The following is a 21,768-nucleotide window of genomic DNA, read 5'->3' on the forward strand; positions in this document are numbered from 1 at the left end:
ATGAAAATAATATGACTCACTCAAACAAGGCTGTCGTAATGTATAAATACACCAGTCACGTGCTTTTAGTGTCTATTGTGTTATGCCTACTATTCGAGCGCTCCTTTTTTAATTTTGTCAATATGTTTAGTCTGTACAGATAATAACAAATAACTTAGATATTTATCACATTTTAATTAACTCTGTATATGTCTTAAGATTGACAGAATCATTACGGAAAATTAATAATAATTGGATCATAAGTATTATCGGTTGTTCTATTGTAAAGAGTTTATTCACTAAGACATACAAGCCCAAATTTAGTGAAATCAGTTCATTTCTGACAAAACTGAAGTGAAATTCTTATGTAGCAACTTGTTTGTTATCAGTTGCGTTTATTTTATTTCTAAAAGCAATAAGGCAGGCGCTGTTGTAGTCTGGTCTGAAGGTGTAAGCCACATCTCATACCTTATAGGTATACCTTACTCTACCAAGAAGCCGGTGCTTCTTTGACTCTGTTAGTGGCTTCTAAAGAAATCTATATATAAAAGATAATAAATAATGACAATTAATATAAAGTACCAGAAAGTATATTTTTTACGTAAAAAAGCAAACGCCTACCTTAATCGCTATGCAATATTTCCATATGCAACTGATATTGCTACTTATAACACAAAATTCTTGGAATGCTGCAAAATGTTTATAACATTCATGTTGCTATTTTGGTGCAAGATTTATATTTAAACAGTATTATTATAAAAGCTTGTATAATTTTCGAGGTTGAATTTAATTGGATTGGATTGGAACTTTAGCAAAATAACGAATATTGGGCATTATTGCAGTATGCAATATAACTTTTGCAATATGAATGCTTGTTCCTTAGTATTTGTTTATAGAATATTCACCTATCATCATACATATATATTGTTCGCTCCTTTGTAAACGTGATTTTTTTCATAGAACTTACTTAGGATCACATCTAAGTATTTTAACATTCGTAAAGTCCTGCTAATTAACGGAGAAAGAAACCCAGAAACTACAACTTACAATTGTGGATAAAGGTCATGAATTAATACATAATTTTGATTTTCGCTTTTGTAGAGCTTTATTAGGATGAATAAAGCTCTATATATTGAATACAAACAATCAGAATTAAATTTCTTGATTATTCATTTTATATGAAATATAATTAAAGGATAACAACAAACATATAAAGGATACTACAATATTTTTTGCTTACTAACATTACTGGTTATTAATTATTCATGCACCGCTTAAATTTCTTCAAGCTTTTTGCCGTTTTGTGATCATATTTAAATAGGTAAGTACTACTAACGTAAATCAGAAGATAGCTAATAAAATAATAGTTTAAAAATGTTTAAGAGTAAGTTAAATATTTCTTGTTATTTGTATTTTATTGTTAATTCGTTACGTAGGTTGAGCAAATATATAGTCCGACCACCAACCTTACATCTTGCTTGAAGCGATTCGGCGTTTCAGTGAAAAGGTATGGACGCTGGCTGAATTAGCTATGAGACAACAATTTTACGCCTCATGAGTAGCAATACAAATATAAATTTCAGTATAACCCTTAATCTGAATGGTATTAGTGCCAGATGTCCATGGGTGGCAGTAGCTTACTTACTCTCTACTTCAGCCTTATCTATACTAATATTATAAAGAGGAAAACTTTGTTTGTTTGATTGTAATGAATAGGCTCAAAAACTACTGGACCGATTTTAAAAATTCTTTCACCATTCGAAAGCTACATTATCCACGAGTAACATAGGCTATATTTTATATGAAATATATTTGATAAATAGATTTTGAAGCGGTACAAAGTTTTCCAGGTCAGCTAGTATAATAATAAAAAGGTCGTAAAATAACTTGTAACTTTACAACAACAAACAGAGTGCACGTGACTGCCAATTGTAATTTATTTATTTTGAAAAAAAAATCACGGCTTATTAAATGGTGACTGTAATGTCACATGTTACGAATTATACGCTTACAAATACCTATGTGTGCATTACGAATAATACTCATTATTTATGGTTTTAACTATTGCATCTTTTTCATATAAGTAACGTTGAAAGACTTTTTATTAGTACTTTAATTGTCAATGTAAATGGTTTCGCTGATAACCTGCTTGAACTAATATACATATAAAGTAGATATAGTCGATAAATAATTGTATTTTATTTTTCTAGCACCGAACATTGCACTTGTAAATTAATTATGCATTAGATATCTATTTAATATCCTTGACTTTTTAGATACATTTTGTTTATGCTCAGCTAAGTAAGTATATAGTATACAATGTTTGGCTAAGTGCGCAGAGAATAATAATATTTCTTGCGCACTATAAAATATAAAATTTAACTAACAATGCCAGTACAATGGTGTACCTAACTTTGTTCTGAGATCTAATTTGTTATGGTCATTCGACATGCTACAGGCTAAGTACTGCTTGTTCTCATACACCGTACCATAGCGTAACATACACACATTCCAGTTGTATGAACACATGAATTGAATGAAGTTTTATCAATTTCAGAAACGATAATATAATAGTTCCGTTTATTCAGCAGTTAAATGAAAAATTATTTTAAGTAAACATTAAAATATTTCATGCAGCTAGCACGTACCGGTTTTTAAATAAGAAGTATATCAGTAAACCTGTATGTCAGTCCATTTTACTATTTATAGAAATAATGAGGCCTATGTTGATTTTCAACCGCGTTTCGCATTGTCGTAGCATACATGAATGGCCGTTACAAGAAGTTCTTCATAAATTATGGTTTTAATTTAATTGAATATTTACATTTTTGAATAAATTGATCTACCCTAGATGCTTATTTAAGCTCACAAGTCATTAATCCCTGCTGTCTTTTTAGCACTTGTTATATTTTTTTGTTACACAATGTTCAAGTTATTCTCGGTAACTGCACTGCTTAGTCGTGGAAAACAATACTCGATTTTTCTCAACTCCTTTGTAAACAATGTGTCGTTACTCGCGGAAGAGCGAGTGTATGCGGACAGAGTAAAATGCGGGTTGTGCAGGTGTGCGCCGGTACTGTCACATAAGTGTTTGCTTAAAATGTTTGTAAAAGTGTTGTAAACAGTGGTTCGCATAGCTTCGCTCAGTTGCTTGCCACCTCGATGCGAACGCAGTTGCTGCCCCGGGCTCGGGCTTAGCATGCGTTCCTATGGCTGAGGGCTCACTAGTGTGGTGGAGCGATTTTTCTGCACGTCGGCCAATGACCGAACAGCCGGCCGGCGAAACTAAGCGCACCGAGGCAGTCACGTGTCCGGGGTGAGACGCGGCGGGCGGTTTAACTCGCATCGCAGCCGAACCTTCTCTTATAAGATGCACACTCGTTGCGGCATAGGTGTGGAGCGTGCTGATCCGAGCGGCATGCTCCTGCGCACGCCGTCCGATACTCTGTATTAGTACCGCAGTTCTCACAATAGACTCCCAAGTGCCATGTAGGATGTCTCACAGCAGCCTCAGCTGTCATTACGACAGCTACCTACAGTCCGATTCATCCCTTGAGACAGACGCACTCAACAGACACTGGTGAGTCCATAATATTACTCAACTATTATTGTTAAAACGTGAAACATTCATTAAAATTCGTAATCCGTATTACTCAATTCTAATAGTCAGCTATACTCTTTAAAAATCTAGAAGGTGAAAGGAATAAATGTATACATTTATTACATAAAATACAAACACAATATAATATAAAAAAAAAAAACTTTTAAGAAGTAAAAAGTTATTTTGAACCGCACATAAAATTACTTTACCCGCACAAGAATTAAGTTACTGTCTTCGATTCTACGACCCGTAATGAGCTCGTAGGTTCCGTAGCCTTCGTGTGTAGACCTATCTTCACCTTTAATGCAAATTAATTGAAGTTGATTTATATTTTATTTATAACAATAAATTATGAGATGTGAAAAGTTAAATTATATTAAATTAGACTGTAATCGAAGTAAAATTTACGGTATGGAAAAAAAGTCTGACGTGTATATCTATTATTAATTTTAAATGCTAAAATAGTCATCAATGTTTGACGTGTTGGATCCCGCGTGGTCTAATAACCTAGCCAGCAATGGACAACGCCACCATACCTGTCACAGCGTTCACGGCGTATTCGCAATTCAGTCCATTCAAAACTCCATAATCATTGACCCACTGTACGCGTAGTTTTCCATCGATAAAACCTTTAGCCACGCACTCACCTTGCGTTGCAAATTGTTCAATATCACTCACAATTATAATTGATCGTGACATTGTAAACTTTAACATTTCTTTATGCTTTTTATTTACTTACCTACTTATCAGTTCCATATAAATAAGGTTTTATCTTAATCTATATAACTGCGTATAATATTTTTTCGTATATAATAGGTACCTACGATCGCCATGAAATAAGTTTTGATTCTATTAACTATCATTGAACTATTATTAATTTACAAATAAATATCACTAATACGAGTATATACGATATATTAGATATATACGAATACACATGATTAGAAATATATTGCTAAATTATAGAATAATGTTCCATATGTTACACTTAAAATTATTAAAACGCTAAATGTTCTATAACGCACATTACGTAATACATTAACGTTTAACAAATTGAGAAAAAGTTGTTATGTATGTATATTTAATTATAGATCGTGGCAATTCTATCTACACTTAAAAAGTGAAAACGAAATGTAACTCTACTTGTACTAATAAATGTAACTCGTCAATCCCGTTTGTCTACATATACTCAGTAGCCACATATCAGTTAATGCAATTAGAACAGCAATCAATTTAAAGTAAACCAATTTATTTTTAACAATCGTTGCTATTAATGTTTTAAAATGGCGAAAATAATTCACGAATCACTCCCATACGAGCATAGAATACGAGTAAAAAAATAGAAATATAGTAGCAAGCCACATATCATTTAATGAAATTAGAACAGTAATCAATTTAAAGTAAACCAATTTATATTAAACAATTAATTTAAAGTAAACAATCGTAGTGTATTAATGTTTTAAAAAGGCGAAAATAAACACGAATCACTCCCATACGAGCATAGCATACGAGTAAAAAAATAGTATAGTAGAAAAATAACAATAAGTTGAAGGCAGAAAAATAAGTTGAAGGCAAGAGACCCCGGGGGCGCAGTCCGATGCGTTGGTCTGACCAAATCCGCACAAATCTCGACACCACGGTATACAATGCTCTACACATAGCCGAAAATAGAGGCAGATGGCGCGAGATCATAAAGAGAAAGGTGACTAATAGAGACCACGACCCTCAGCATTGAGGAGAACGATGCAAGGAGGAGGAGAAAAATAACATACCACATCCTAGTAGGAGAGATGCTTAGCTATGCTACACTGGGGTAAAGTTATACATTATGTACATACATAAGGTACAGATTATATGTGTAATCATTTGTAATATTAATGACTTCCCCAAATATTTCCTCACAGTTTTAAGAATACCGCAACATCGTTCTCTAAAGAATATTTACGATAAGTTCTAAAACGCTATCTAGACTTACTGATAATAACTTGAAAATAAAAAAGAACATCCTGTTTCTAAAATATATTCATTTGTACAAGTACACTTGAGTACGTATGACTAATTTATACGGAAAAAATTGCGGCCAAATGCGTGTTGGAACGTAAAATCTCCTGGTAAGGGTACTGACCCTTACCAGGAGATTTTACGTTTCGACAAATATGACTGTTTTGGTATTTGTTTACGTATTGGCCCATACGATTTCCTAGTTCTGACACAATCCGCAAGGGGCGCTGATTGGAATTTGTATGGGCAAATACGTAAACAAATACCAAAAAAAGATATTTGTCGAAACAAAAACTCCTGGTAAGAGTACATTCGCGATAAACTTTAATTTTATAAGTTCCACATCGTTCCCCAGTAACCCTGTACCACCCAGTAATAACAAAAAATAAGGTTTCGTTATGAGTCTTATAGAAAACCACGAAATATCTCAGATGTCTAAAGCTTCTATTTTAGAAAAAGCGTATGTCTTTACTAAGTGTAATTACCATGTATTACCGTTGTACTCATACCATACATTTTTATATAACGACAAAGGTTGTCAGTATATAGCGGCAAAGCGTAGACATATTAAAAACCTTCGAGATCACATGCTCTATGCGTTTATGGTCAAGTGTATCTAACCTCGCTAAACAGAGTCCCAGTAAATAGAAAATATTTACTTACCTTCCCTTGAAATTACAATCCAATCAATCTATGAGTAAATAGTAATCACAGCTTTTATATAAGATCATGTCACGAGTAATTTCAATAACTTAGTTTTTATACTTAAATTAATTACATTTTGCCATGTTACGCCATAATTATGTACTTTGTTTATATAGTTGAGATCATTTTACAAATTGGCAGTCAAGAGGCTTGCATTTTTAAGTCCGTGGAATCTATAGGTGAAGCTTTTCTATAGAGAATTGTCTTAATGCCTGATTGGCGCTTCTAATAACACAAGAGCTTATCTTGCTTTGGTCAAGGATTAAGTTTGGCAATCTAGCGAATTAATGCTTGTGTCTTGGACATATCACAGAGCAATTGGGCTCATATACATTTTTTATAGTTTTAATTTATACACAATATTACTGTAAATAATTTTCATTGATCAAATATTTTTTGAAACAACTGACAAGACAAACTAATTTTACATCTATTAAACATAACAGGATATAAAAATACAACAAATGTAATGATTATTGATAAAAAATATTTATTGGTAACTGGCTTTTGGCATTGGCTGCATACATTGAGTAAATTACCTAGATGTGACTTGTAGTATATTTTATTGCAGCCATATACAAGTTAACGCCAAAATATTAGCACCTTTATTTATAACAAAAAGTTAATTTACCGAAATATGTACTATGACGAACGCAATCAATATATCTGATAACTGATATATATTTGTGATTTTAATTCATATAAAATATTGAAGTCGTAAAAGCCTTTTATTACCCGAATGCGGAGGGTAGAGTTTTCCGAGCGTCAGTATGTATGTCTCATCCCTTAGCACGTCCTGCATGCCTTCAGCAAAGAGTTTGACGCATTTTAACATATGAATTGTCGTTGGATTCTTCTAAATGGTAGGGACACATACACTATATTTCTAAGGTGTTTTGTCTTTACAATAATTATTTACTTTTTTTATAATGTAGGAGTAGCAGACGAACATGCAATCCATCTGATGGCGGATACTGGTGCCCATGGACATCCGTAATCAACCCCAGATAGGATTAGATGTTACTACCTGAGATCGGCTACACATGCGCCGCTACCCCTGAGGACTAAGTTTTAACTCCTCGGAAAAGTACGTCTCCCTTACCACACCCTTCAAACCAGAACACAGCAGCGCTTAACACCGCTGTTATGAGGCAGAAATAAGGGTGGCGGCGAGCGAACCACAGAGGGCTCTACCACCTTCAAACTACTTGTTTTATATATACCTAAGTGGAAAAAGACTTAAATGTTAAAGGTACAATAAAATAAAAGCTTGTAAAAATGATAAATACCTAATCTGAACATGATAAAAGCTATGAGTGTCGTATGTATATTTTCATTTGGTCTTCTTCCGGCAGTAGCTATCAAACATTTGTCTTCGCTGCATGATAACACTGCGTTACTCCCTGTAAAACAACGTTTACGTCGATACAATGTAGATACTTAAGTAACATAACACTCGCATATCGATACCTTAATTCGCAAATCAGCCAACTCCACTTTTTTTCAAAATGTTTTTTTTTATTTATTTTGATAAATAAATGGCGTTGAACGAAATCAAAGTAAATAAAAAAAGTATTTTGAAAAAAGTGGAGTTGTTAATTTGCGAGGTATCGATATATCAAATACTTACTCTTTAAGCTAAAATTAAAGGAGTTACAGTGCCGATTTTGGTAAAACTAAAATTGCATACTTAGAGTTAAAATACATATTACCCGTAAAAGTATATCCTCAAACTCTGGAAAGTAATGAACCATGGCGAAATAAAATTAAACGCTCACTTTCATGAATATTTTTTTATAATATATTTATGACCTCACTTATCAACGGTCGATGATTTTATTACCCTATGTTATAAAATATGTAACACACAACCCACCGTAGAATAGTGCAATAATAGAGACTGCGTTAATATTCAAAATAAACAAGTTTGATTCCCGACTACGGACGCAGACTTTTGTAAATGTAATTACTTACACAGTTTTAATTTTTACGAGTAATAAAATCGATCCCGTAACTCCAAAGCGATTTTCGCAAAATAAGTAGACAAAAATAATTTACGTTTCTAGTTAACTCACTTTGCTGAATTCGTAGTATCGAAATGTATGCAATAGACGTTAGTAGTATATCTATGTATGAAGGGTCTCATACATAGATATACTACTAACGTCTTTATTAGTATTATTAAATTTCATTATATTGTAGGTACTTTTAACGTACAACTTTAATTATTATTTTATTACTTATCTTAATCAATAAATAACTCCAAGGCGAATTTAACACCCAAGGAGACTGAAGATACAATGTAGTGTATTCTATAATAGTTTCAAGACATAATTTACCTCTCAATGTGCTCGCTGTGGTGTGATAATGCCCTCTTGGAGTACTACATACTTATGATCTTTTTGTTCATAATAATATGTATTATGTATAATATTGAATTTATTTTTTTCGGTTTTAGGAATGGCCGTGTATCTGCACAGGCGGAGGGGCCATCGCGCCGTAAAAGCAATCTACATAATGCCATGGCGGCAGAAATGGATACGTCATGGGGTAAGCTTTCATTACTTATTGACACACTCATATATACAAAAAATAAATACACATACAATATGAATGAAACACATTTTCGTTACGTCTACCTTGAATTGCTACACGTAATGCGTACGCGGTTTCTATATATTTTCATATTTTTAGAGTGATAGGCACTGAATAAGTATGGACGCATTTTTTCAATTAAGCCGTAAGAAAAGTTCACCATTCGTTTATAAAATATAATTAAAAACCATACCTGGATTAACTATATATTTAAATTAAGTAAATACATAATGATATATAACATGTTAGTTCATAGTAAATACTTCTATATGAATCGATTAGTCCTCAGAAGCGCAACTCTTCTGTAATCAGATTCAGTAAGAATCCCTGTTCTATACAGTCTATTACAGGCGGCGTGAACCGCTTTTGCTACTTCCACTAAAAAAATAAACAAACAAACAAACATAAACACTCTTGTATTTGTGTACGAGAAAATGACATCTGTTACAAATTGCCACAAGACATATGTTGGTTCCCAGGAAACCTTATATCGATTACAGCTTTTCATTTGAAAGGTGACATTTTGTCGTGTGATCCACAGACCGACCGGCGCACATCGAAGGCAGGTACAAGAAATATTCTACGACTTCCTCCATTTACTCCAAGAGGGCATTATCACACCACAGCGAGCACATTGAGAGGTAAATTATGTCTTGAAACTATTATAGAATACGCTTCATTGTATCTTCAGTCTCCTTGGGTGTTAAATTCGCCTTAGAGTTATTTATTGATTAAGATAAGTAATAAAATAATAATGAAAGTTGTACGTTAAAAGTACCTATCATATAATGAAATCTAATAATAAGTACGTATTTCAAAATATAAATTATGTAGCTAAAGATATTTAAAGTTAGAAATCTTTGTAGACTCCGGCGGCACCACTGCGACAACTATTTCTGCCTATTGACTTCATTGTTAAGCACTTCTATGTTCTGAAGGATGTTTGAAGGATGTGGTTAGGTTAAAAGCTAACGAAGTATGTGTGGACTTCAGATTAAATTTTAATCCTACGTGGGTTTTATTATCGTGTCCATTGAGGGCATTTGCCACTTACCATCAGATGCAGTGCATGCTCGTTTCCTACTTCTATAATATAGAAAACTTTACTTAAATCTAATCCATATATCGAGGTTAATGAATTTATGGAGGTATATCAATTGAGTTTACATTTAATACGACTAATCAGTATTTTTCAAATATTTGTTTTTTTTTATTCAGGTCGTGGTGGTACGCGTGTTGTCAAAAGTGTCATCAGACAGATTCCGGGATACCGACGTGGGAGCCTCCGCACTGGCAGAAGATATGCCCCTACCCCCTATGCCCGTCATACCGACACTTTGCTCAAACGTTATCAATATTCCTAATTGGTGAGTTTTATATTTATCTGAAGCTCACTAATTTAACATTACTATTTAATTCTTTTCAATCTTTTGGAGTTTACTCCTTAAGAAACGATTTGAGTTATAAGGCCCGGTACGGAAATTTTATGAGGAGTAAAATCAAGTGTAACACGAAAAGTTGAGGCGTAACGTAGAAAGAGACAAACATATATATCTGTAGGATTGAACGTGTAAAAGAATGAGATGGAATACATTACACAGCGTATCTCATTCTCGGGGTCTCCTCTTTGCGCGATACTTCGTAGTCTCACTGTATAGTTCACTACCTCCAGTCTGAGAGTTGAATGTGTGCGTATGTTTGTACGTGTGTGTTGCGCGCTAGATATGGTACAACTATTGATGCGGTGTTTTCACGATTCATAACTCATGTAACTTCCGAAGTTCACGTATCGTATTTCAGTTACCACAAACCTATAATTACAGTATTTAAGAATGATATTATAATTCAAAGTGAAAGAAACCAATCATCCTAAAATTGGATTTGTATAAATTGAACACAATTATTATTATTATTTATATTATTTTGTAACATACTTTATGTAATACGCATTACTGAAGTAATATAAATAATCCGAATAATTACAGATATATGTTTGTTTCTCTTATCATTTTAGCAGATGCGTTCATTTACCCTTTTTTTCTATTCGATATATATCATAATTATCGTTCGTAAGTAGTAAACTCCAATCGTGCGTCGTAGCTGACACACACACACTTTTTAACTTTATTTAGTGCTCGCTCAATAGATAAAATGCGGTCGTAATCATATTTTTCCCAATTGTTCTATTGATGACAGAAACGCTAGTCAATAGTATCTACATATCCAACAAAAGAAAATCGATTTAAAAACAAAAGACAAAACGATAGTTTAAAATATCTTTCATTTGTCTTTGCCAATCTATTTATAGCCATATTGAGATATTTCTTACTGTATTTATGTACAATTATCCACCAAAGATAAATGTCATGGTAAAACTTAATCCGATTATTATTTTTTTACCCTACATTATAAGGTGTATAAGAGAATAGTTTAACGTGATTTTAAAGATAGTATAATAAATCTGCACAGGTTTATTAGTATGGGTCATCGTATGGATCGTGCTAGGGGATACTGCTGCCCCCGGAGGCCAGCTGTTCATGTTGGCCGGGCTGACGATCGCCGCCAATTTCGGTGGTTGGCTCATTCTGAAGATCACCACGCTGCCGCAGCTCATTGGCATGCTCATCGTTGGTATCATCATGAAAAACATTGGTTTTGTCAACTTTGACGAATCCTATCAACATGTATGTTCGTATATAAGGTAAGAGTCTTTTAATTTCGTTTTAAGACTTTGGGTTTTTAAAATTATTGAGTAAAGATACCTACAGATGCCTCACCTGCATTTATGTAATCACATGTTTTAGAACAAAACAAGTCGCATGGCACAATTGTTACCATAATAATTATGTCCTAGACCATATGGTATTTGTATTTTAAGTGTGTTCGTGGTCTCCACGGTACATGAAATAGTTTGAAGGTATGAGTATGAACTTTTGTTTTCTATATTTGAGTATATAAAATTGTTAAATCTAAGCGTTACTCGAAGAATCTTATAATAACACACCTCACAACAGAATCTGAATTACTTTTAATCAGAATGTATATGTGTGTAATAATGTTTCTTATCATTTCAGAAAAATAGCTTTAACCATAATTTTAACCCGAGCTGGCTTGGACCTGGACCCTGTAGCTATGAAGAAGTTCTTCCTAACAGTTATAAAATTGGCCCTAGTGCCGTGGACGTTCGAATGCGTCCTATGTGCTGTTATGGCAAATTTGCTACTTGGACTGCCTTGGAATTGGGGTAAGTTCAGTTTTTTTTTCATGAATATATAACTTTACACATTTCCACATTCTTTTTATAAAAAACCGGACACCCTAATGATAACTAAGTGATTTGAATCTATAGTTAAAAATACTTTTATAGGCATTGTACTAAAAAACAGAAGTAGCGAAGACGCATTATGGAGACACATCTAACGAGCCAAATCTCGGTACGACTATACAAGTCCGAACAGAGATTCAATAGTCACCAATGGTCGATATTCTTTAGTTTCATTTGTCTACATATTATAATATGAAAAGCATCCTAAATTATGTGTCGTATAAGTCCCGAATGTGTCGTTAGGACTAGTCATTTTATATTAAAGATATTATTAAACACAAGAATTCTGCTATTTCCAGCTTTCCTTCTCTCTTCACTGTTTGCGGCGGTGTCCCCCGCGGTAATAGTGCCATGTTTGTTCCGTCTCCGAGGGAAGGGGTACGGTGTGTCGAAGGGTATCCCAACCCTCGTGCTAGCGGTCTCCGGGATTGACGACGCCGCCAGTGTAGCCGTCTTTGGTATTATCAGCTCTATCATGTTCTCCAGTTCCTCCCTCACTATGAATGTCATTCAGGTACGTATTTATTACATCCTACGTCCATAATTATACTTTTTTTTCAGTAATTTAAACTTATTTATATTTTTAGATGTTACTTATATTATATTTAAAGATTTTCGATACTCGTATTTGCAAAGTGAATTGCACGGATAAATTTATTAAAACATTTTTGTTTCAGGGTCCTTTAAGTGTAATTGCTGGTATCGCATTCGGTGTACTGTGTGGATATTTGGTTAAATACATCCCAGAGCGGAACGACGCCTTCTTAGTACCCTTGAGGGTTCTGCTGCTCCTTGCTGGAGGCTTAGTGTGCATCATCGGATCAGAGGAAATAGGCTGGAGCGGTGGTGGTAAGTTTTGTTGTTGTTGCTAACACACTGTTTTACCAAATAATTTCTAGTTACATTAAGTTACTTCTTTATTTTTTTTTGTCCTACAGGTCCATTGGCAGTCATAGCGTTTGCATTCGTGGCCTGCAAGAACTGGGCTGATTTAGGCTGGGAGATAGAGGATAACCCGGTGGCAACCGCTTTCGAAATTTTCTGGATGTTCTTCGAGCCTATGCTATTCGGCGTCACCGGCGCACAAGTTGTGGTATTTAACAAATCTAAAGTGTTATTAAATCATAATTTTTAATAAATGCTTAATTCACACACAAGTTCTTCTCAACGTTAAATATGATTTTCTAGTATATCTTTCATATTTTTCATAGTATTCATTTCTTATATCTCTTTGTTAGTAATCACTCGGTTTCAACTCGAAAAAGTAATTCACGCAAATAGACAATTTTACATCTGTATTAAACGAAACTTTGCGCATAGCAAGTTGACAATCTATTATAATGCTCTGAAAAATAACCTTCATTAACTCGAACATAGAAATATAAATTCTTAGAGAACAGAACGTCCGCTTTCGTCGCGGCACAAATTTAGTGAATATGCGAAATGTTTAAAACCTAATATGAAAAAATATGTATTGTCTTAAAAAAATGGGTTAGTTTGACAATATAAGATAAATCATAATTTGTCATTACTTCGCAAAATTTTATCCTTATAAGCGACATACTCTGACAGTAAAATTATATAGGTCGTCTGTTTTCTTTTTTCAAAATTTTTCAAAATCCTTACATGCCTGGCTAGGGAAAAAGATCTTTTAAAAAACGAATAATAAATTTTAGTTTTAATCAAAATCGACCTCGTAACTCCTTTCAAAAAATTTCGCTAATCCTTATAGATTTGGATTAAGCCCTGAAGGCCCATTTGAAAAATTTACCCTGTATACTTAGACTTATTTATATATTTTTTAATTTAACTAACTTAATTTTCATATATTTCAAATTGTAGCATTGTACTTAGATACAAAGTGAATTCAGAACTAAGTAAATCAAAACGTTGTAAACGAACACGAACAAGATGAAGTCGGTTAAAAATACCTACTCTGTCTATATATGCTCTTGCTTTGCGTTACATAACACGACTATCATCAGCTTTCAGAGTTGCCTCCATCCCTGATGCTGGTGTGCAGCGGCATCACGCTGACGTGCGTGGTGCTGCGCGCGGTCGTTACCAGCGCGTCGGCGGTGCGCAGCAACCTCAACATGAAAGAGAAAATCTTCGTCGGCTTCGCCTGGATGGCTAAAGCTACAGTGCAGGTACTAAAATGAAACTTGAGGATCCTACGAAATCTTGCCTTGTAACTATTTCTACTTTTTATTTTTAGGGTCTCGTACCCAATGCGTAAAAAATGGAACCCTATTACTAAGCCTCCGCTGTCTGTTCGTCTGTCACAGGCATCTATCTTTTGAACCGTCATATGTAGACACTTGATTTTTTTTACAATGTACATATACATATATATAACTTTAACCACTATAACAACAAATACCAAAAATAAAAAAGTTGAATATAAAAGGGGGTGCAAATAGAAGAAATCAACGCCCAGACCACTAACGCCATCTGTGTTCACATCGTCACATCACACATCGGTATGTGACGGTAATGTGACGTAACAAATAGTAAAAATAAATAATATTGAACATTTGGTGGTACGGAAGCCACCGATGTGCGATTTCAACTCCTACTTGGCCAATTATTATCGTTTCATTTCTGGAAATACTGTAGTCGACGTTTAATCTCTTCATATCAATACTCATGCCTCCTTGACAGTCACAAAGATAATAATCATTTTAATAATAAAACTATATTTAAACAATGTCCGCTCCTTAATAATGTACTGTAATATTATAATTTGTTATTCCAGGCTGCCTTAGCCCCAGTGGCTCTCGACGAAGTCCGCAAAATGGTAACGGAAGACAGACCCATGACGCAGGAGATCCAGTACGCGGAGGTGGTGATCACGGTGTGCATCATGTCCATCGTGCTCACCGCGCCGCTCGGGGCCATCATTATCACTATCACTGGGCCTCGCCTTCTCTCCAAAACTACTAAGCCGCCAGTACTTGAAGGTAAGCTTCAAGTTATATACTCAATAAAAAAGGTGAAAGGACCCGATTCAGCCAATCGCCAGGAAGGTACCACCGCCACACCCTTTTTAGTAAAGGAGTAGCAGACGAGCATGCATTTCACCTGATAGTAAGTGGCGACTGCCGCCCATGGACATCTATAATCAACCCCAGATAGGATTAGAATCTCCTACGTGAGGTCGGCCACAGTTGTTCCGCTACCCCTGAGGACTAAGCTGGAAGGCCAAGGAAAAGTATGTCTCACTTACCACGCCCTTCAAACCAGAACACAGCAGCACTTAACACTGCTATTATGAGAGTCGAACCTCAGAGAGTTCTACCACCTTTAACCTATTTTAGCGTAAAGCAGTTCTGCGTTTCGGTGTAGTAGATACTGGCAACTTACATACTCCTACGAGGCTATCACATTAGTCCTCTGGAACAGAAACGCATTTGTGACGAGCTTCAAGTAGAAGCACTATTCAACAATCTACATAGATCTGGTTACAGATATCCGTCAGCCAAACTTGAAATACCAGTTCAAATGCATACTGCCATATGCGAGAACCAGTGCTAAAAGTTATTAATTTTTTATTGGAGTGAACAAATATATTTAACAATCTACATTTTTATATCTTATATTATTATTTCATATATTTAATTCTGTTATAAATATAATATTTATTTGATGGAGCTGAATACATATTTGTTGTTTAATATTGTTATAAATTGGATGAAATATTTCAATGAAAATAATAAGACAACTTCGTTTTCAAAAATCTTATTATTAAAAACAATAAAACAAAAAACTTTACTTGAAACATCTTTATATCAGGAATTAATATAACAATTCAAAATTAAACAAACAATATTAATTTAATCAATGAGGATATGAAAAATGCTCTGGTGGATTTTTCCGAGGGTCGTAACTGGACCCGTTGGTTTGCGGAGGATAGAAAAAGTTCCTACGCTCTGAACCTGCATTATACTGATTTGGGGAAGGATGTTGGTTATTCCATTGGGAGGGATAACCTGAATACGGATTGTTTTGGGGATTAGGCCCATTCGGTGCATTGCCGAAATATTGAGTATTTGGTGACGGTGTGTTTGGTGTGTATCCCGGAGGAATTGAATTAGGATTGTGGAAGATTAAGTCACCTAACGGGTTGTATGCGGTATTATTTGCTTGGAGATTCTTATTCAATGATGTTTGTCCGTAACCTTGGGATTGATGAGCCCAAGAATTATAAGGGCCGTTATTATTATAAGAAGGATGCTGCGATCCAGGCATTCTTCCGTACGGCGAACTAGAATTATTTGCATTATAATTCGGATTATATGGGCGATTTCCATTTTGTGAATTATACGGAGATGAGTTTGTTGGTACATTATATTGAGGTCGTGGACCGTAAGTAGGAAGAGTAGAATTATAACGATTGCCAGGATAAGTGCCAGGGTAACCAGGATTTAAAACATTATTTGGTGCTCCGGGATAAATTGGTGATTGTGGATTTTGAGCATTGGTTCGATTGTATGGCATCTGTGGGTTAGTTGGTATATTACTTCTGCTAGTCGATTGGGGATAACTAGGATTCATATTATTTGCTCCTGTATAAGGTGGTCTAATTGTTGTTTGAATAAAACCAGGATATGTCCGATTATTTGATGTCCCAGGATATACTGATCCTGGATAATATGGCCTAGTTGTAGGATATGTCGGACTTATTTGGTTATTTGGCACTCCTTGATGAAATGGTCTAGGAGTTGGTTGGGGAAAGTATGGATTCGCGCTATAATTGGAAGCAGGACGATTATGTGGGTACCCGCTATTATACGTCGCTCCTGGATTAACAGGATTATTATTATATTGAGGATAGGACATGTTTTTACCATTGTGGATAGGATATTTGTACGGATTTTGAACACTTGCCGAAAAGTTTGTAGTGCCAGGACGTGTGAAGTTATGATAATTGTAGTAAACTGGATTTGTAGTATTCAATCTAACGTTTGGCGGAAGTCCATGCGAATATGAATTCGTCGCATTATTTGGGTTATAACTGTTATAAGGTCCATAATTTCCGTAAACTGGGTTTGTTGGCAACGTAGGATATAAAGGATAACCGGAATGACTCTGACGGGTAACTCTCTTCTGGTTAAATGGTCGCTCGATCTTTGTTTGCTTTTCTTTACCACTCAATATTTCTGTAATCCAATTATTGACGAGGTCATTTTCAAAATCTTGTCTTTCTTCACTTTTTGCGATTGTGCTAGAAGTTACAAATTTAACGGGATTTTCTTCCGATTCTTCTATAACATCTGCTACTGGAGAATCTAAAGTAGGTTCTAAATCTACTTCAAAGATTTTATCCGTGTACACATTTTCAACACTTACATCACTTGTTGAATAACACATTTGACATATTATAGCCAGAGTAGAAATAATTCCTAGCCAATAAACCGTCTTAGAGGCAAACATTTCGATAACTGGAACTCTATAGAGAGAATCGCTACAATTACAAAAATATGTTTATCAACTGCACTTTGGCCTTTTATCTACTAATGTTTACTAAGAATTTAATCATTTAGTAACGATTAATGCTTACTTATGATAATATTGAAATTTTATGTAATAATCTATTATTTACCCTATTAATTATATTTAGTTACTTCTATTCTACTCACAATAAATATTAAGAATTAATATTATTTTTTTGTTTAACATTTTTCCAATTTAGTCGAGTTATTTCATTTTGTACATTGTCGGATGAGGTAATAATATAATCGAAATTTATTTAAATTATATTTTCTCTATTAAAAATTTCTATTAAATATTTGTATTCCTAAGTCAATAAAGACCGTGGATAATATTTAAAAATATTAGCGACAATTTTTCTCCAAGACAAAATTACATTGCATTTCGCACTTAAAAGGCCCCTTCATTTTTTTTATTTTTTATTGGTAGATATTTATCTACTCGTGAACGATTATGCTACTAGCTTTATAGATATCTACCCGAAACTGATCACCCTAAAACCCATTTCAATTGGTTTCGACTTAGATTCGACGTTAACGAGTTGATGGTATGTTTCATAGGTTGTGAAACCCATTTCAATTGGTTTCGACTTAGATTCGACGTTAACGAGTTGATGGTATGTTTCATAGGTTGTGTAACCCATTTCAATTGGTTTCGACTTAGATTCGACATTAACGAGTTGATGGTATGTTTCACAGGTTGGCGGCGGTCACATCGTCCGTCCATCCGGGACATCTCCATCATCGACGAGGAGGAGATCGCGGAGCGGGACGCGGAGGCGGAGCTGGCGACGTCAGCGGATAGCACCGCGCCCGCCGCCGCCGCCGCGGTGGCGCCCGCGCCCGCCTCACCCGCCTCGCCCGCCTCGCCCGCCGCGCCGCCCGCGCCCGCCGCGCACAGCTCGCCCGCGCCCGTCACCGTGCAACCCAACCACCGCACTTGACAACCTGTGTAGTGTTACCAACTTACCACCGTCCAGCTTACGCTGGGTTTACATGGCATTTTAAGTACGGCACGTTTATGTAGGACAAATCTTTTCTAATAAATGTTGGTACATACGTTTTACACTGGGATGGCCCAATGCATGCACGATGCATGCACTGGACGATTTTATAGTAAAAAAGTTCATCGCAAAATAAATACTTACCAGACTTGTTAAGCAAATCAAATTAATACAATTTGATTTGAAAAATTATTTATCGAATCAATATTCGTCTTTTATTCCTGTATAAAAGTAGAACAAATTGTATAAAATCCGATTTATGTTTGTACTGTGGCTAATTGTTATTAAACGAATGAAAATCTGTGAAATGAATAAGAAAAATGACCATGCCAAATATAATATAATATAATGCATGTGAATCCAGCCTTAGTTGGGATGCATCGGGTCTGGGGTAAAACTGTACTATGAAAATCGCACGCTATATAAGGCATATCGCTTAAAATCGACGAAATCGCACAATATACCATGAAAATGGTGTACACATACGATGTAGTCAATTTCAACAAATATTGCCAATTAAGCCTAAAATATCAAACGTACTCTTTTATCCTAGTTCCGGTATTACCCCAACCTTACGTCATCAAATACACTATTCACCGTTTTGTAGCCGATATATGAAGTGGTCACCAATTTTCGCAACTAGGAACTCTACTTAATACTAAACCCAAAGATATTATGTACGTCTTGATTTTTTAAAGGCGGAACAAAGGAAACTCGAAATTTAACTTAGTTTCTTACATACATTTGTATAAAAGACACGATGGCGCCAAAACATTGTAAGCACGAATGTTTGTAGGTTTTATAACATTATATCGTATTTTTTTTACAGTATTTTTGAGATAATGCAATGCCAATTTGATAGAAAGTGCAAAAATTAGGATTGTTTATGGGCACATTTGTAAAGACGCCATCTATGCGAAGCTTTAAGCTCCTTAAAAAGTTCTTTACCTATTACGCCTGTATCAAGCCATTTAAATAGAGAAAGCTCGATCAAACTTTCGACACACCAAAACTGATTCACCATCAACACAACGTTTGTTTAAACAATTGAACAGAAAGTTTCATACCAATTAAAACACTTATTATGACGATAGCACTAATTAATAAAAACAAAATCAAAAAATGTATGAATGATACATGTATTGGGCTTATTTTGGTGTGGTTTAATCGATAAAAAATATCCGAAAAGGTTCTAGTAAAATAACTACACTACACATGCCCTTACGATTATAAGTACCTAAGTATTTATCTATTTATTCTAATTGCAATCGGTATTTTAGTTGTAGATCAACGTCACAATTTTATGTACTTATCTCGTGTAAAATATTGTTAAGTATTAATCTACCTAGATACTTTAAACCTTAACTGCAATACCCTTATTTATAAACGTTATTTTAAATCACATCTTTCGTTTCTAGCTATCATGATTTTGAATATTAAGGAGAAATAAGACAACATGTACGATACGTAAATTGTTATTATTAGGCGTTTATGAATAAGGAGGGGAATGTGTTACGAAAATAGACTACCTGTGTTCATGGCTACAATCATAGTATCTAGGTAGGTACATTGTATAACCACTCTACAAATCTACTAGACTAGCAAAATAATTACATTCAACTCAGTAGCACATCCGAGGTCACTTAAATGGAGCACCACTTTATATGCATATGAAGTAGTGATAAAAGGAAAGTTAAAGATTTCCCTATAGACGCAATTCATATACATTTTTCCACCCGCTGACAACATTGTAATTGTGACCTTGGTAATATCTACTACCATTTCCTTTAATATTTATACGATTCATCTTTATTGAAAAGCTTTTTTATTATGAAATGAATACTTGAATAATTCAATTGAATGAAATAATCATTATACATTATTACATAGTACTAAGTATCAATTTATTTTAAATCAGATAACATATACTTAAACTTGCATTAAATAGGACCATCACATTCATGCAAACACACGGACATATTCATTAATTATATATTAGCGTACAAACAGATGAAGACTATTTTGTTGGTACTTAAATTTTATAACTTTAACATATTTATAAAATATGAATAGTGTAGTTCTTAATGTCATTAATTCGAAATCCATTGGAAAGTTTCTTAGAATAATTTATAATAACTGTGATAAATATGTATACTTATTTAATTCTTAGCTGAAAATTACACCTCGCTTTTCAGGTAATGTTTACTTAAGTTTTACTGTTACCAGTCCGGAAAACTAAAGTATTAAATCGTATGTAGTTGTATTCTTGTATTTAATGTACACATTACATTACAGTTAGGTCTTGTGATTGTAAAAATTGTGCCTTAATTTTATTCGAAAAACAGTTTTTGTAGTTCATTTACTTTGTATAAATTTATCGTTTGACACAAAATAATACGCACATTTGGTTTCAAATTTTGTGAAATATGTCATTTATAAATTGTTTTTATATAAGCTAATGTTTCAGATTACAAAAACATGGTACAGTTGCAGATAATTTTCCAAGTGTGTTAATTTTAAATTATAACATTATATTTTATTATTTAGTGAGAATGAAAAAATAAAAATAGTATAGTTAGTAGTATCTTAATTCCTACTGAAGTATTATATTACAGTTATTATTAGGGACCATTACAAATAATCGTAAAAATAAGTAATTGTTAAATGATCAGTGTATTGTTAAGTTACTATGTTTGTTAAAATATGCTTAAGAAGCTGAAATGATAAAAACATCAATAAAATACTATTTATCGTATGTGTAGGGTTTATTTTATTTACGATGACACAGCCGCTCCTTCTAGGTTAAGCAACGAATCAGGGGGCCTACTACCATCTCTTAAAACAATATTATTTTAATCATGCATTGAAATTTCGTACCACGACCTCGTTAAAGTAAGATTGTTTTTATAATATTACAATAAGCAGTTTTGTATGATGTCAGATGAAATTATTCATTCTTTTTTTGCAGGAAATTTAACTTTATAAGCAAAATATGACAATTTATGTTGATTGCAATGTCTCGTTTCCTCTTGGATAAGGAATAGAAAAATAATTCATTCTTTTTCA

At 34.1% G+C, this 21,768-nt stretch overlaps 2 protein-coding genes across 5 annotated transcripts in view; one reads left to right on the forward strand and one right to left on the reverse strand.

Moving 5' to 3' along the window:
- Nucleotides 1-21,457, forward strand: part of LOC140747752 (sodium/hydrogen exchanger 9B2) — a 50,454-nt gene extending 28,997 nt beyond the window's left edge. For 3 of the 4 annotated variants that reach the window (XM_073080340.1, XM_073080341.1, XM_073080342.1), the window contains 11 exons: nucleotides 8,745-8,836; nucleotides 9,423-9,522; nucleotides 10,100-10,248; nucleotides 11,351-11,582; nucleotides 11,956-12,125; nucleotides 12,506-12,720; nucleotides 12,884-13,055; nucleotides 13,145-13,299; nucleotides 14,192-14,356; nucleotides 14,965-15,169; nucleotides 18,398-21,457. In XM_073080340.1, coding sequence (XP_072936441.1) covers nucleotides 8,745-8,836; nucleotides 9,423-9,522; nucleotides 10,100-10,248; nucleotides 11,351-11,582; nucleotides 11,956-12,125; nucleotides 12,506-12,720; nucleotides 12,884-13,055; nucleotides 13,145-13,299; nucleotides 14,192-14,356; nucleotides 14,965-15,169; nucleotides 18,398-18,642 — 1,900 coding nt within the window. In that variant the 3' untranslated portion in view covers nucleotides 18,643-21,457. Of the gene's footprint in view, nucleotides 1-2,889; nucleotides 3,560-8,744; nucleotides 8,837-9,422; nucleotides 9,523-10,099; nucleotides 10,249-11,350; nucleotides 11,583-11,955; nucleotides 12,126-12,505; nucleotides 12,721-12,883; nucleotides 13,056-13,144; nucleotides 13,300-14,191; nucleotides 14,357-14,964; nucleotides 15,170-18,397 lie in introns of those variants that run through there. The other variant, XM_073080343.1, reaches the window with a different exon arrangement.
- On the reverse strand, nucleotides 15,977-17,738 carry LOC140747754 (uncharacterized). Its single transcript, XM_073080345.1, has one exon. It carries the CDS (start codon nucleotides 17,640-17,642, stop codon nucleotides 16,047-16,049), a length of 1,596 nt encoding a protein of 531 aa, XP_072936446.1. The 5' UTR covers nucleotides 17,643-17,738; the 3' UTR covers nucleotides 15,977-16,046.
- Nucleotides 21,458-21,768: the final 311 nt, after the last annotated feature.

The sequence above is a fragment of the Epargyreus clarus genome, unplaced genomic scaffold (genome assembly GCF_041222505.1).
Source record: "Epargyreus clarus isolate Ecla_fem2 unplaced genomic scaffold, WU_Ecla_fem_2.2 ptg000015l, whole genome shotgun sequence".
Lineage (NCBI taxonomy): Eukaryota > Metazoa > Arthropoda > Insecta > Lepidoptera > Hesperiidae > Epargyreus > Epargyreus clarus.